Source organism: Balaenoptera ricei, chromosome 20 (assembly GCF_028023285.1).
Source record: "Balaenoptera ricei isolate mBalRic1 chromosome 20, mBalRic1.hap2, whole genome shotgun sequence".
Lineage (NCBI taxonomy): Eukaryota > Metazoa > Chordata > Mammalia > Artiodactyla > Balaenopteridae > Balaenoptera > Balaenoptera ricei.
The window spans coordinates 6,874,184-6,889,581 of record NC_082658.1 but is presented as its reverse complement, the minus strand read 5'-3'; the positions used below and the strand labels follow the sequence as shown (position 1 = coordinate 6,889,581).

The window sequence follows — 15,398 nt, the reverse complement described above, 5'->3', positions numbered from 1 at the left end:
AGCCGAGGCTCTGGAAGGCTCTGGCCCAGGAGAGGGGAAGAGCCCGGCCTGTCCTGTTGACCACACACTTTCTTCCTTCTCACGGGCGAGTTGCCTCACGTTTCTTATCAGGCTGGTGGCAGAATTTCAGGTCCCACCCCTGTGCCTCTGTGGAGTGTGAATCAGAGCCCCCACCCCACTCTCTGCCTCCTGTCCTTTGACAGGCGGAAGGACGGGGGTGGAGTGAGTGAGAAGTGTGACTGTGGGGACACCACGTGCCCTGGGTGCTGAGGGCAGGTGACGTGGGCCCGCGGTGGAGGATGCCTGACACCGCCATCCTGGTTCATTTCATGGCAGCCCGGTTCCAAGTCTTGGGGGTTGCCAGGATGGCCACACTCTCCTGGAACTCAGCCCAGCCCCACTGGGACTTGGCCCCGCCCTCTGGGGGGCTTGGCCCTGGGACTCGGCCCCGCCCCCGGGACTCGGCCCCGCCCCCTGGGACTCGGCCCCGCCCCTCACGGCGCTTGGAGCCCAGCTGCTCCCTGTCCCGGGAGAGCCCTGGGCGCTGGTGTTTCAGGTTGGACTCCAGGTCCTGGCGCACACCCTGGCCAGCCTCTCATTTCTGCTCCCTTGTGGGCCCTTGCCTTCTGCACTGTGACCCAGTGGGCAGGCCCAAATTCTGGGGTCCCCTCTCTCTTCCCACCAGCGTGGCTCTGCTGTGTCCCAGCACCTCGCAGGCCTGGTGCTCTGTTTGGTCCCGGAGGCTGGCCTTTCAAATACCCATGCTGCCCAAGAAATGACATTTGCTCTTCTGCATCTCTGGAGACTAGGATTCTGGAGACCCCAAAACAGGGTCGTGCTGCTCCTGCCACTGTCCAAGAGAGGGCCGAGACCCTTCCAAAGGCCTCCCCAGGGTTCAAGGTCTTCTGACAGCAGCCGGCAGCCATGGTGAAAATGGAGAGAAATGGGGATGTGAGCTAGAGCAAGGGCTTCGTGGCCCACAGAAGGGCTGGGAATAGAGAAGACTTGAGGATGCTTCCTTAATTTGAGCTGCTCCTCTGTGCTGTGTCCAGGGTGAGACAGAGGGCTAAAAAACTGAACTTTAACCCTTGACCTGCCAGCGCCCTAGGACCCTCATGACAATGCCAAGTTTGGATTGTGCTTAAACTTTTAAGCCATCCCTTGGCCTCTCCAGGCTCTTCTTGCCCTGTGTCTGTATCAGGATATTCCCTTGCTTACTAGTTGTCTTCAGCCACGAGGAACCCAAGAAGAAGATGGAAGGGCAGCAGGAGGAGAGCACCATGGGAGGGGGGCCAATTTATTGCCCTGGTTGCTGCGTTCCACCACCGAGGGTGACAGCTCCTCCCAGCCCTCCACACAGCCCTCTTTGTCCCTGGTTCTGGTGACGGTGCCCTCCTCACTTTTTTTCAGGCTCGGGGTGGGATGGACACCTTGAAACTGCCCAAGGGCCCTGGGCCATCCCTCCTGGTTTCCCCACCCATGGCCTGCATCTTGGTAAATAGCCTTTCTATTAAACCTCCTGAGTGATCCAATGTGAACATCCACATGTTTCCTGCCGGGATCCTGTCAGAGGCCCAGCAGGGCCCCCGAGCCCAGAGGTACTTACTGTGAATCCGATGCCCAAGGTAGCTGAGAAGGATCCCGTGATGAACTTGCCCTGGTCGAACTGAACCAGCAGAGATGTCTTCCCCACGCCGCTGTCGCCCAGCAGGATGATCTGAAAGGGAGCAGCAGAGGGGGTTGAGGGCCTGCCGTGTAGATTAGGCTGCTGAGAGGTCCTGCTGGCTGCGGGAGTGGGTTCTCTAAATACACATATACGTGTGTGCACACACATCCCCCCCCCCCCCACACACATACACAGACACAGGCTAAACTCTGGATTTCCTATTGAAACCACTGAAGACATCATGAAAGCACAGAGGAAATCTCGTTTCAACCCAAGTTAATTAGCATCTGAGGTGACCTTGAGAATGTGCCTCTCAGACTTCCAAACACAGGGGCATTCCTGACTGAGGCCCCCGTGGCTGCACTCTGCAATCCAATCCATCGCTGATGTGTTTGTGCTAAGGCCACGCTTCCCACGGGAACTTCCTGGCCAAAGGTGGAGCGTTGCAGGAACACTGAGGCAGATCTGTTCCTGGGAGACACAAGACTCCCCTAAAGGCCGACTTAGGCTCAAGGACTCTCTCTCGGTTTTACAGAACCTTCCAGAGACTTCAAAGCAGCCTCAGATGCTTCTACCCAACCTTGCTGCTCTCCCTCCTTCACCTGCGGTCAGACCTGCCCTCCCCCATGGCCTCACCGCTCTCCCTACCTCTCCTGGCTCCCACCCCATTTATCTTGTAGGTGTGTCCCCTAATAAAATCCTTGTGCATTTAATTCCCTTTTGGCATCTGCTTCTTGGAAGACCTGGATTAACACAATGGGTCTCCTGTATGGGAAAGCCTATAGAATAAAAAAAAATCAGGATGTCTGGATATAGATCTTGGGAAGAGTTTGCACTTGGCCTTGGAGAGGATAACATTTCAAAGGGAAGCAAAGTCTGGGAAAGAAGGGTCTGGCTACTTTTGAACTTGGAAGAAGTAAGTGGGGAGAATTAGCTGGAAGTTCAGGGGCTATATTTGAAGGAAAATCATAAGCAGCAGGGAAGAAATATACATGCACCCAGAGGCTGATACCCAGTGGGTGCTCAATGAATGAACGAATGAATGAATGAATGGGTAAATGCCTTAGTTTCAAAGTGGACAGTAGCCGCTTTCCAAAGGCAAGCATTCAAGGTCATTGGAAAGGCTTAGGAGATGCCAACGTTAGCTCAACTTGGAAAAACATAAAGACATAAAAAACCAAAAATGTAGAAGCATAAAGATTGACAGGGCCTCCTTAGGTCAGAGCCGTGGGTGCCAGCACTGTTTGCTCTGACCGTGGCGTTGATTCGATAGCAGGGCAAACGTGGGGTTATCCATGATGTTGCCTTTGGACCTCCTCTGACTACCGTCCCCCACCCACACTTCGCGAACCAAATTCCATTCAGCTTTTATTTTCCTCCCGGGTTAAAAGGCTCCATTTGTTTGTTGTGTGCAGCAGCTTTAATAATTCACGCCTCAAATCTAACTTCCTCAAGCTGGAAGAAGTGCTTCCTAGAGAGAATATTCCAGAATGTGAGGGGTCAATCTGTCCATCCGTGTCCACCTCATTCATTAACTAAAGGATATATCCTTTTTCTTTCCAGGGTGAAGAGTTCTCATCACTTTCTTCTCTCAGATGAAAACAGTTCCATCTTCTTCCTTTGCAGGAATGTGAACAGAGCTTGGATGTGAAGGCTGGGGTGTCCACATGCATCCTCCTGAGGACCTTTGGGGTGTGGAATGTGCAGGAGGGAGAAGGGCAGGGGAGTGTCTGTGGATGGCGGGCTGAGGACCGGGAGATGGCTGTCACTAGGCTGCCACGTTTCGGTGCAGAACTTCTGAGAATCCTACATTCAAATCCAGCTTCTGGGTCAGTAGGCCGGTATTTTTGTCAAGGTAGGAAGATCAGATGCACTTGATTGGATAGTTTTTTTAGCTTGATTTAGAACATTAAAATATTGAGACATATGGTTTATGGGCCACCTTTTGTATTCTAGCCCTGGTCTCCCAGATGTTACGGGTGGGTCTGCCTAATCTATTACCTTAGAGACACAATGGAGTTTCTTTCTCCACTCAACAGCTGCCAGGATTTTCCTGAAGTTTCTCCAGGGAGGCTCCAAACTTTACTGCTTGGAGAAGCCAGATGCCAACCTCAGATCTAGATTTTCTACTCCACTTTCCCTCTTTTGGAGCATTTATGGAACTGTTAATTAATTGTGGTTGTGACAGCTTCGCCACCATTCAGACAAGTGTCTTTGTTCTCCCTTTTTTTAAAAAATTTTATTGAAGTATAGTTGATTTACAATGTTGTGTTAATTTCTGCTGTAGAGCAAAGTGATTCAGTTATATATATATACATATTCTTTTTCATATTCTTTTGCATTATGGTTTATCATAGGATTTTTTTTAATTTTTGAATTTTATTTTATTTATGTTTTTATACAGCAGGTTCTTATTAGTTATCCATTTTATACATATTAGTGTATATATGTCAATCCCAATCTCTCAGTTCATCACACCACTACCCGCTCCCCACCACTTTCTCCCCTTGGTGTCCATACGTTTGTTCTCTACATCTGTGTCTCTATTTCTGCCCTGCAAACTGGTTCATCTGTACCATTTTTCTAGGTTCCACATATATGCGTTAATATACGATATTTGTTTTTCTCTTTCTGACTTACTTCACTCTGTATGACAGTCTCTAGATCCATCCACGTCTCTACGAAAGGAATTTCGTTCCTTTTTATGGCTGAGTAATATTCCATTGTATATATGTACCACATCTTCTTTATCCATTTGTCTGTCGATGGGCATTTAGGTTGCTTCCATGACCTGGCTATTGTAAATAGTGCTGCAATGAACATTGGGGTGCATGTGTCTTTTTGAATTATGGTTTTCTCTGGGTATATGCCCAGTAGTGGGATTGCTGGGTCATAAGGTAATTCTATTTTTAGTTTTTTAAGGAACCTCCATACTGTTCTCCATAGTGGCTGTATCAATTTACCTTCCCACCAACAGTACAAGAGGGTTCCCTCTTCTCCACACCCTCTCCAGCATTTGTTGTTTGTAGGTTTTCTGATGATGGCCATTCTAACTGGTGTGAGGTGATACCTCATTGTAGTTTTGATTTACATTTCTTTAATAACTAGTGATGTCAAGAAGCTTTTCATGTGCTTCTTGGCCATCTGTATGTCTTCTTAGGAGAAATTTCTATTTAGATCTTCTGCCCATTTTTTGATTGGGTTGTTTGTTTTTTCAATATTGAGCTGCATGAACTGTTTATATATTTTGGAGATTAATCCTTTGTCCGTTGATTCGTTTGCAAATATTTTCTCCCATTCTGAGGGTTGTCTTTTCGTTTTGTTTGTAGTTTCCTTTGCTTTGCAAAAGCTTTTAAGTTTCATTAGGTCCCATTTGTTTATTTTTGTTTTTATCTCCATTACTCTAGAAAGTGGATCAAAAAAGATCTTGCTGTGATTTATGTCAAACAGTGTTCTTCCTATGTTTTCCTCTAAGAGTTTTATATTGTCCAGTCTTACATTTAGGTCTCTAATCCATTTTGAGTTTATTTTTGTGTATGGTGTTAGGGAGTGTTCTAATTTCATTCTTTTACATGTAGCTGTCCAGTTTTCCCAGCATCACTTATTGAAGAGACTGTCTTTTCTCCATTGTATATCCTTGCCTCCTTTGTCATAGATTAGTTGACCATAGGTGCATGGGTTTATCTCTGGGCTTTCTATCCTGTTCCATTGATCTATATTTCTGTTTTTGTGCCAGTACCATATTGTCTTCATTACTGTAGCTTTGTAGTATAGTCTGAAGTCAGGGAATCTGATTCCTCCAGCTCTGTTTTTTTCCCTCAAGCCTGCTTTGGCTATTCGGTGTCTTTTGTGTCTCCATACAAAATTAAGATGTTTTGTTCTAGTTCTGTAAAAAATGCCATTGGTAATCTGATAGGGATTGCATTGAATCTGTAGATTGCTTTGGTTAGTATAGTCATTTTCACAATATTGATTCTTCCAATCCAAGAACATGGTATATCTCTGCAACCGTTTGTGTCATCTTTGATTTCCTTCATCAGTGTCTTATAGTTTTCTGAGTACAGGTCTTTTACCTCCTTAGGTAGCTTTATTCCTAGGCATTTTATTCTTTTTGTTGCAATGGTAAATGAGAGTGTTTCCTTAATTTCTCTTTCAGATTTTTCATCATTAGTGTATAGGAATGCAAGAGATTTCTGTGCATTAATTTTGTATCCTGCAACTTTACCAAATTCATTGATTAGCTCTAGTAATTTTCTGGTGGCATCTTTAGGATTCTCTATGTATAGTATCATGTCATCTGCAAACAGTGACAGTTTTACTTCTTCTTTTCCAGTTTGTATTCCTTGTATTTCTTTTTCTTCTCTGATTGCCATGGCTAGGACTTCCAAAACTATGTTGAATTATAGTGGTGAGAGTGGACATCCTTGTCTTGTTCCTGATCTTAGAGGAAATGCTTTCAGTTTTTCACCATTGAGAATGATGTTTGCTGTGGGTTTGTCATATATGACCTTTATTATGTTGAGGTAGGGTCTCTCTATGCCCACTTTCTGGAGAGTTTTTATCATAAATGGATGTTGAATTTTGTCAAAAGTTTTTTCTGCATCTACTGAGATGATCACATGGTTTTTATTCTTCAGTTTGTTAATATGGTGTATCACATTGATTGATTTGTGTATATTGAAGAATCCTTGCATCCCTGGGATAAATCCCACTTGATCGTGGTGTATGATCCTTTTAATGTGTTGTTGGATTCTCTTTGCTAGTATTTTGTTGAGGATTTTTGCATCTATATTCATCAGTGACATTGGTCTGTAATTTTCTTTTTTTGTAGTATCTTTGTCTGGTTTTGGTATCCGGGTGATGGTGGCCTCATAGAATGAGTTTGGGAGTGTTCCTTCCTCTGCAATTTTTTGGAAGAGTTTGAGAAGGATGGGTGTTAGCTTTTCTCTAAATGTTTGATAGAATTCACCTGTGAAGCCATCTGGTCCTGAACTTTTGTTTGTTGGAAGTTTTTTTTAATATAAATTTATTTATTTATTTATTTATGGCTGCATTGGGTCTTCATTGCTGCGTGCGGACTTTTCTCTCTAGTTGCAGCTAGTGGGGGCTACTCTTTGTTGTGGTGCACAGGCTTTTCATTGCTGTGGCTTCTCTTGTTGCAGAGCATGGGCTCTAGGCACCCGGGCTTCAGTAGTTGTGGTGCGCAGGCTTCAGTAGTTGTGGCTCATGGACTCTACAGCGCAGGCTCAATAGTTGTGGCTCTTGAGTCTAGGCACGGGCTTAGTTGCTCCGCGGCATGTGGGATCTTCCCGGACCAGGGCTCGAACCCATGTCACCTGCATTGGCAGGTGGATTCTTAACCACTGTGCCACCAGGGAAGCCCCTGTTGGAAGATTTTTAATCACAGTTTCAATTTCATTACTTGTGATTGGTCTGTTCATATTTTCTATTTCTTGCTGGTTCAGTCTCAGAAGGTTGTGCTTTTCTAAGAATTTGTCCATTTCTTCCAGGTTGTCCATTTTATTGGCATAGAGTTGCTTGTAGTAGTCTCTTATGATGCTTTGTATTTCTGCGGTGTCCGTTGTAACTTCTCCTTTTTCATTTCTAATTTTATTGATTTGAGTCCTCTCCCTCTTTTTCTTGATGAGTCTGGCTAAAGGTTTATCAATTTTGTTTATCTTCTCAAAGAACCAGCTTTTAGTTTTATCGATCTTTGCTATTGTTTTCTTTGTTGCTATTTCATTTATTTCTCCTCTGATCTTTATGATTTCTTTCCTTCTACTAACTTTGGGTTTTGTTTGTTCTTCTTTCTCTAGTTCCTTTAGGTGTAAGGTTAGATTGTTTATTTGAGATTTTTCTTGTTTCTTGAGGTAGGCTTGTATTGCTCTAAACTTCCCTCTTAGAGAACTGCTTTTGCTGCATCCCATAGGTTTTGGATCGTCATGTTTTCATTGTAATTTGTCTCTAGGTATTTTTTGATTTCCTCTTTGATTTCTTCAGTGATCTCTTGGTTATTTAGTAATGTATTGTTTAGCCTCCATGTGTTTATGTTTGTGTTTTGTACGTTTTTTTCCATGTAATTAATTTCTAATCTCATAGCGTTGTGGTCGGAAAAGATGCTTGATATGATTTCAATTTTCTTAAATTTACCAAGGCTTGATTTGTGACCCAAGATGTGATCTGTCCTGGAGAATGTTCCATGTGCACTTGAGAAGAAAGTGTGAACTGCTGTTTTTGGATGGAATGTCCTATAAATATCAGTTAAATCTATCTGTTCTATTGTGTCATTTAAAGCTTGTATTTCCTTATTAATTTTCTGTCTGGATGGTATGTCTATTGGTGTAAGTGAGGTTTTAAAGTCCCTCACTATTATTGTGTTCCTGTCGATTTCCTCTTTTATAGCTGTTAGCAGTTGCCTTATGTATTGAGGTGCTCCTATGTTGGGTGCATATATATTTATAAATGTTATATCTTCTTCTTGGATTGATCCCTTGATCATTATGTAGTGTCCTTCTTTGTCTCTTGTAACATTCTTTATTTTAAAGTCTATTTTATCTGATATGAGTATTGCTACTCCAGCTTTCTTTTGATTTCCATTTTCATGGAATATCATTTTCCATCCCCTCACTTTCAGTCTGTATGTGTCCCTATGTCTGAAGTGGTCTCTTGTAGACAGCGTATATATGGGTCTTGTTTTTGTATCCATTCAGCGAGCCTGTGTCTTTTGGTTGGAGCATTTAATCCATTCACGTTTAAGGTAATTATCGATATGTATGTTCCTATGACCATTTTCTTAATTGTTATGGGTTTGTTTTTGTAGATCCTTTTCTTCTCTTGTGTTTCCCACTTAGAGAAGTTCCTTTAGCATTTATTGTAGAGCTGGTTTGGTGGTGCTGAATTCTCTTAGCTTTTGCTTGTCTGTAAAGCTTTTGATTTCTCCGTCAAATCTGAATGAGATCTTTGCTGGGTAGAGTAATCTTGGTTGTAGGTTCTTCCCTTTCATCACTTTAAATATATCATGCCACTCCCGTCTGGCTTGTAGAGTTTCTGCTGAGAAATCAGCTGTTAACCTTATGGGAGCTCCCTTGTATGTTATTCGTCGTTTTTCCCTTGTTGCTTTCAATAACTTTTCTTTGTCTTTAGTTTTTGTCAACTTGATTACTATGTGTCTCAGCGTGTTTCTCCTTGGGTGTATCCTGCCTGGGACTCTCTGCGCTTCCTGGATTTGGGTGGCTATTTCCTTTCCCACGTTAGGGAAGGTTTCGACTATAATCTCTTCAAATATTTTCTCGGGTCTTTTTCACTCTCTTCTCCTTCTGGGACCCCTATAATACGAATGTTGTTGTGGTTAAGGTTGTCCCAGAGGTCCCTCAAGTTGTCTTCATTTCTTTTCATTCTTTTTTCTTTATTTTGTTCTGCAGCAGTGAATTCCACCATTCTGTCTTCCCAGTCACTTATCCGTTCTTCTGCCTCAGTTATTCTGCTATTGATTCCTTCTAGTGTATTTTTTTTAAATTAATTAATTTATTTATTTATTTATTTATTTTTGGCTGTGTTGGGTCTTTGTTTCTGTGCGAGGGCTTTCTCCAGTTGCGGCAAGTGGGGGCCACTCTTCATCGCGGTGCGCGGGCCTCTTACTGTCGTGGCCTCTCCCATTGCAGAGCACAGGCTCCAGACACGCAGGCTCAGTAGTTGTGGCTCACGGGCTTAGTTGCTCCGTGGCATGTGGGATCTTCCCAGACCAGGGCTCGAACCCGTGTGCCCTGCATTGGCAGGCAGATTCTTAACCACTGCGCCACCAGGGAAGCCCCCTTCTAGTGTATTTTTCATTTCAGTTATTGTTCATCTCTGTTTGTTTGTTCTTTAATTCTTCTAGGTGTTTGTTCTTTAATTCTTCTAGGTCTTTGTTAAACATTTCTTGCATCTTCTTGATCTTTGCCTACATTCTTTTTCCGAGGTCCTGGATCATCTTCACTATCATTTTTCTGAATTCTTTTTCTGGAAGGTTGCCTATCTCCACTTCATTTAGTTGTTTTTCTGGGGTTTTATCTTGTTCCTTCATCTGGTACAAAGTCCTCTGCCTTTTCCTTTTGTCTGTCTTTCTGTGAATGTGGTTTTCCTTCCATAGGCTACAGAATTATAGTTCTTCTTGCTTCTGCTGTCTGCCCTCTGGTGGATGAGGTTATCTAAGAGGCTTGTGCAAGCTTCCTGATGGGAGGGACTGGTGGTGGGTAGAGCTGGGGGTTGCTCTGGTGGGCAGAGCTCAGTAAAACTTTAATCCACTTGTCACATAATCACATTAAATCACATTTCCATAGAGGCCTCTCAATGGGAGCTGGGCTAATGCTGTCTAAATACATTGCTTTCCTGTGACTTTGTGATTCAAGGGAACATTTAGAGACCAAGATGAATGGGGTGGTTACCATGTCTCTTACAGTGGCTCTGAGCGACCTTTTTTTTTTTTTCAACATTGGTGTGTTAGTTTCTGCTTTATAACAAAGTGAATCAGCTATACATATACATATATCCCCATATCTCCTCCCTCTTGCATCTCCCTCCCACCCTCCCTATCCCACCCCAGAGACCTTTTTTAACAAGACAGGAAATTTAGATGCCATAAAGAAAAATATCAATAGATCTGATTGTATAGAAAAAAATACTCTGGTCTACAGAAGATACCAGCAACAAAATCAAAAGACAGAGGGGGACATATATACACTACCAAATGTAGAATAGATAGCTAGTGGGAAGCAGCCACATAGCACAGGGAGATCAGCTCGGTGCCTTGTGACCACCTAGAGGGGTGGGATAGGGAGGGTGGGAGGGAGGGAGATGCAAGAGGGAAGAGATATGGGGATATGTGTATATGTATAACTGATTCACTTTGTTTAAAGCAGAAACTAACACACCATTGTAAAGCAATTATACTCCAATAAAGATGTTAAAAAAAAAAGAAATAAAAATGCAGTTACAAACCAAAAAAAAAAAAATGAAAAGACAGAGGGAAAATATTGGCAAGACGTATGACAGACAAAGGGTTAAAACAGCGAGTAATATAAAGAGCTCTCAAAGGAAAGTCTCAATAGAAAAATGAACAAAGGTTATGAATAGATATATTTTATGTGTGTGTATATATGGTTAGTTTTATGTGTCAACGTGGCCAGGCTATAATCCCGGTTATTCAATTAAACACTAACCTAGAGATTGCTGTGAAGGCATATTTTCGATGTGATTAACACCTACAATCAGTTGACTTGTAAGTCTTCAATAATCTGCATTTGCCTTATCCAGTTAATTGAAAGACTTTAAGAGCAAAGATGAGATTTCCCTGAGAAAGAAAAAATTATGCCTCAAGATTGTAGTATTGGCTCCTGCCTGAGAATTTCCAATCTGCTGGCCATCCCTACAGATTTTGGACTTGCCAACTCCCACAGTTGTGTAAGCCAACTCCTTGAATGAAATCTCTCTTTATAGATATATTTCCTACTGGTTCTGTTTTTCTGGAGAACCCTGACCGATACAAAATAATATACAAAGGTTCGATAAAACTTTGATAATGGTCAATATTGGCTGAGACTTGGGGAAGCAGGTACTCACACATACATCGTTGGTGGGAGTCTACATTGGGGCATTTTGGAGAGCAGTTGACAATAGCAGAGTTACAAAAGCAAATTCCTTTGACTCAGCAATTCTATGGCTTTGCTTGCAAAAGTACACCAAGATATGTGTACAAGGCTGCTCATTGTAGCATTTGTAGGAGCAAATAATTAAGCAGTTGGTACGGGTGAAATAAACTCTAGAATGTACATGCAGTGCAATATTGGGAATGATAAAAGAATGAGGAAGATCTATATGTGCTGTTTGGGAAAAACTATATTATTAAGCAAAAGAAGAAGGGGCAGAGAGGTCTGCTTGTATGATGACCTATGTGTACTTCACTTAGGTGTATATGCTGGTTTTGCATAAGCTTTTTAAAATAATTAATTAATTAATTTATTTATTTATTTTGCCCACGCCTCACACAGCATGGGATCTTAGTTCCCTGACCAAGGATCGAACCCATGCCCCCTGTAGTGGAAGCACGGAGTCTTAACCACTGGACCACCAGGGAAGTCCCACACATTACTTTTGTAATCTGAAAAAGTCTGTGTCTGTGTTGGGGAAGCATGGTGAGCTAGGACAACTCTGGTAAAAGCCAAGAAGAATGCCAATGTTTAGCCTAACTGTTGCTTAAAAATACTTGATTTTATTTTTGCAAATAAATCTAGCTCACTAAAATGTGCTTTAAAAAGGATCAGGCTCTTTGGGCAAAGGGAGCCTGAATAGCAGCTATTCCGTTTCATCCGTTTCAGCAGGTGTTACGCACCTTGGATACCCGAGGAGCAGGCAGCAGAGATGACAGACACTCTGTTCTGAAAATCAAAGAACCCTTTCATCTTCTGATCCTAGTAGGGGGTAAACTCACTCTCTGGAGACCTATGTTTTTCTCAAAAAGAAGTTTTGCCTCTGCCTGAATTCCTGGACAAGAGCTTGGTTGAGACTCAGTTTCTCATTCCATAGACTGCAGACTAGAGGGGCATTAGACCTGGAAAATGTTCCACGCCGGTGTTATCAGTCACTTGCTTTGTTAAATCAGTTTCCAGTTCACGATAACACATTCTTTCACTTTTGCGGAAGGTTTTTTTGTCTTTACTCAGACAAAACTATAATTTGAAAAGATACATGCACCCCTATGTTCATAGCAGCACTATTTACAATAGCCAAGACATGGTAACAACCTAAATGTCCATTGACACATGAATGGATAAAGAAGATGTGGTACACATACACAATGGAATATTACTCAGCCATTAAAAAGAATGAAATAAAGCCATTTGCAGCAACATGGATGGACTTAGAGATTATCACACTAAGCAAAGTAAGTCAGAAAAAGAAAAATACCATATGATAACACTTATATGTGGAATCTAAAACATGACACAAAGGAACATATCTACAAAACAGAAACAGACTCACAGACATAGAGAACAGACTTGTGGTTGCCAAGTGTGGGGGGCAGGGAAAGATTGAGAGTTTGGGATTAGTAGATGCAAACTATTATATATAGGATGGACAAACAACAAGGTCCTACTGAATAGCAGAGGGAACTATATTCAGTCCTGTGATAAACCATAATGGAAAAGAATATGTATATGAATAACTGAATCACTTTGCTGTACAGCAGAAATTAACACAACACTGTAAATCAACTATATTTCAATAAATTTAAAAAAAAAACAGCCTCGGAGTGGATACCCTGAGGACAAGCAGCTCAAGGATGCTCTGTCTTATCAACTCTTTGATGCTGAACTTCTTCTTCATTGTCAGCACGGAACAGAATCAAAGGGCAGCTGGCTTCTTTCTCAGCCTCTCCAGCAGGAAGCAGGATGGCATGCTTATACGAGCCAGACCTGGGGCTGAATCCTGGGTTTGCCAGTTATTAGCCATGTGACCTTGGGCAAGGTACTTGCTCTCTGAGCCTTGATTTCTTTACCTGAAAAATAGGAATAACATCACCTTTCCCCTAGATTTGTAGTGAGGGTTCAATACGGTAACTATGTGAAATATGGAACGTAGCACATAGTGGGTAGAAAAGATGGAGTGAGGTTGGGTCCAAGGTGAACCAAAAGGGTTGGGGACAGTTGCTGAGAACAATTATGGTTTATGACGGGTTCCTAGGTGCTAGACAGAGTTTCTTAGCAGAGGTTACACGACTAGGGGAAGAATGACAATGCAGTAAAAATGGTTCATTTGTTTATTCATTTTCCACCAATTATTTTATTGAGAATCTACTAAGTGTTAAATGTGGCTTTAGCCACTGGGGATACAGCCGTCACAGATCTTCTAATCCAGAGTGGGAGAGACCCAACGAACCTGATGCTTTCAATACAGGAACTCCTTCACCTGTGAACAAGTTAGGTTTTGAAAAGACTGTAGTTTGCAAGTCCAACGTGACGAAGAGGAATTTGTGGTCATAGTCTCTGGAGGCATTTCCACCAAAAAGAAATGTGAGCTGGTTCTACTCTCCAAAGCTTTAAAACCATCCTTTTTTTTTTTTTTGGCTGTGCCACGCTTCCTTTTTTAAATTTTTTAAATTAATTTATTTATTTTTGGCTGTGTTGGGTCTTCGTTTCTGTGCGAAGGCTTTCTCTAGTTGCGGCAAGCGGGGCCCCTCTTCATCGTGGTGCGCGGACCTCTCACTATTGCGGCCTCTCTTGTTGCGGAGCACAGGCTCCAGACGCGCAGGCTCAGTAGTTGTGGCACACGGGCCCAGATGCTCCGCGGCATGTGGGATCTTCCCAGACCAGGGCTCGAACCCGTGTCCCCTGCATTGGCAGGTGGATTCTTAACACTGCACCACCAGAGGAGTCCCAGCATCACTTTTGCTGCATTTTCTTGGGCAAAGTAGATCCTAAGTCTGGTACAGACTCAAGTGGAGGGGGGAGAGACTCTGCCTCTTTGTGAGAAGAACTAGGGGGTCGAAGGGTAGATATCCAGGGTGGGACCATCCATCACAGGCCTGAAGCTTATACAATGTTGGGGGCCCTTTTTAAGAAAAAAAGGATCCCCAAGTTATGAATACAAAATTTGATATAAGGGTCTGGTCAAGTGAGGGGTGCTGACACCATCGGATTCGTGGCAAATTCACCTCTTCCTCACTTTCACAAAGAAGCGAGAATCTAGCCACCCCAGTGAGCAGAGCTGAGAAGGGGAGCACAGCAAAGCCACTGTCATGCTGGTGGCAGAGCCCAGAGTGAGGCTTCTTCAGCCCAGGGGTGCCTGGATTCTGGACAAACATCTGCTCTGGTCCTGGTGAAGTCTGGCTGAATGTTGTTTGTTGTTGTTCCTCCATGGAGAGGCTTAGTTCCTTGGTTTTCTTCAGTTCCACCTGGTTTAGACTTTGGTTTTGTAATTCTCCAGTGGGTCTTGGAACAGACATCTCGTGGACCTTCTATTCCAGAGTGAGAGAGACTCAATGAAACTGGCCCTTTCAATACAGGAGCTCCTCCCCCTGAGAACAGATTGGGTTCTGAAAAGATTGTAGTTTGTAAGTCCAATATGACCTAGAGAAGTAGCTTGAGCAAGTTACTTGCTCCTTGTCACCAGGAGAACCCGATGATTGCATCAACACACACACAAAACACACACACTACATATGTGCACACACAGCACTAGCACGCACAATGCATTACACACTTGTAACACAGCTCCCACACATGGGCCCACATACAAACAGGAACACACCACACATGTGCTCATACACGCACGCGCACGTGTGCACACATACACATATTCACGCACACACACACAGGTGCCTCGGGGCAGGGGAATCTCAGACAACCCGTCCAATTCCTTCCTTCGCAGATGGGGACATTGGAGGCCATTGAAGGTAACTGCTCATGCAGACGTCAATGGCCAAGCCAGGATGAGGGCCTCAAATGGGTCTTTGAGGACACAGGGCCCCCAGAATAGCCTGACGCTCCCCTAGTGCCCAGAGACATTTGTTTAGAGGAATAGACTTGTTATCATTTAGAGATGCTCAGAGAATTCTCTTTTCTTGATTCAAAGGAGAATTTCTGTTCTTGATCCAGGAGGGCCCAGGAGCAGAGGGTCAGGCCACAGGCAGAGTTTTGGGTAGTTCAGAGGCTGTTTACTCCTACTGCCTGCTCCCAAGAAAGGAAAGATTACCCCA

At 43.3% G+C, this 15,398-nt stretch overlaps 1 protein-coding gene across 1 annotated transcript in view; it reads right to left on the bottom strand.

The window, feature by feature from the left end:
- The window catches only part of RAB37 (RAB37, member RAS oncogene family), a 70,502-nt gene that overhangs the window by 13,364 nt on the left and 41,740 nt on the right, over positions 1-15,398 (bottom strand). The window contains exon 2 of the mRNA XM_059906880.1: positions 1,607-1,717. Within this exon, the coding sequence (XP_059762863.1) occupies positions 1,607-1,717 (111 nt within the window). The remainder of the gene's footprint in view (positions 1-1,606; positions 1,718-15,398) is intronic.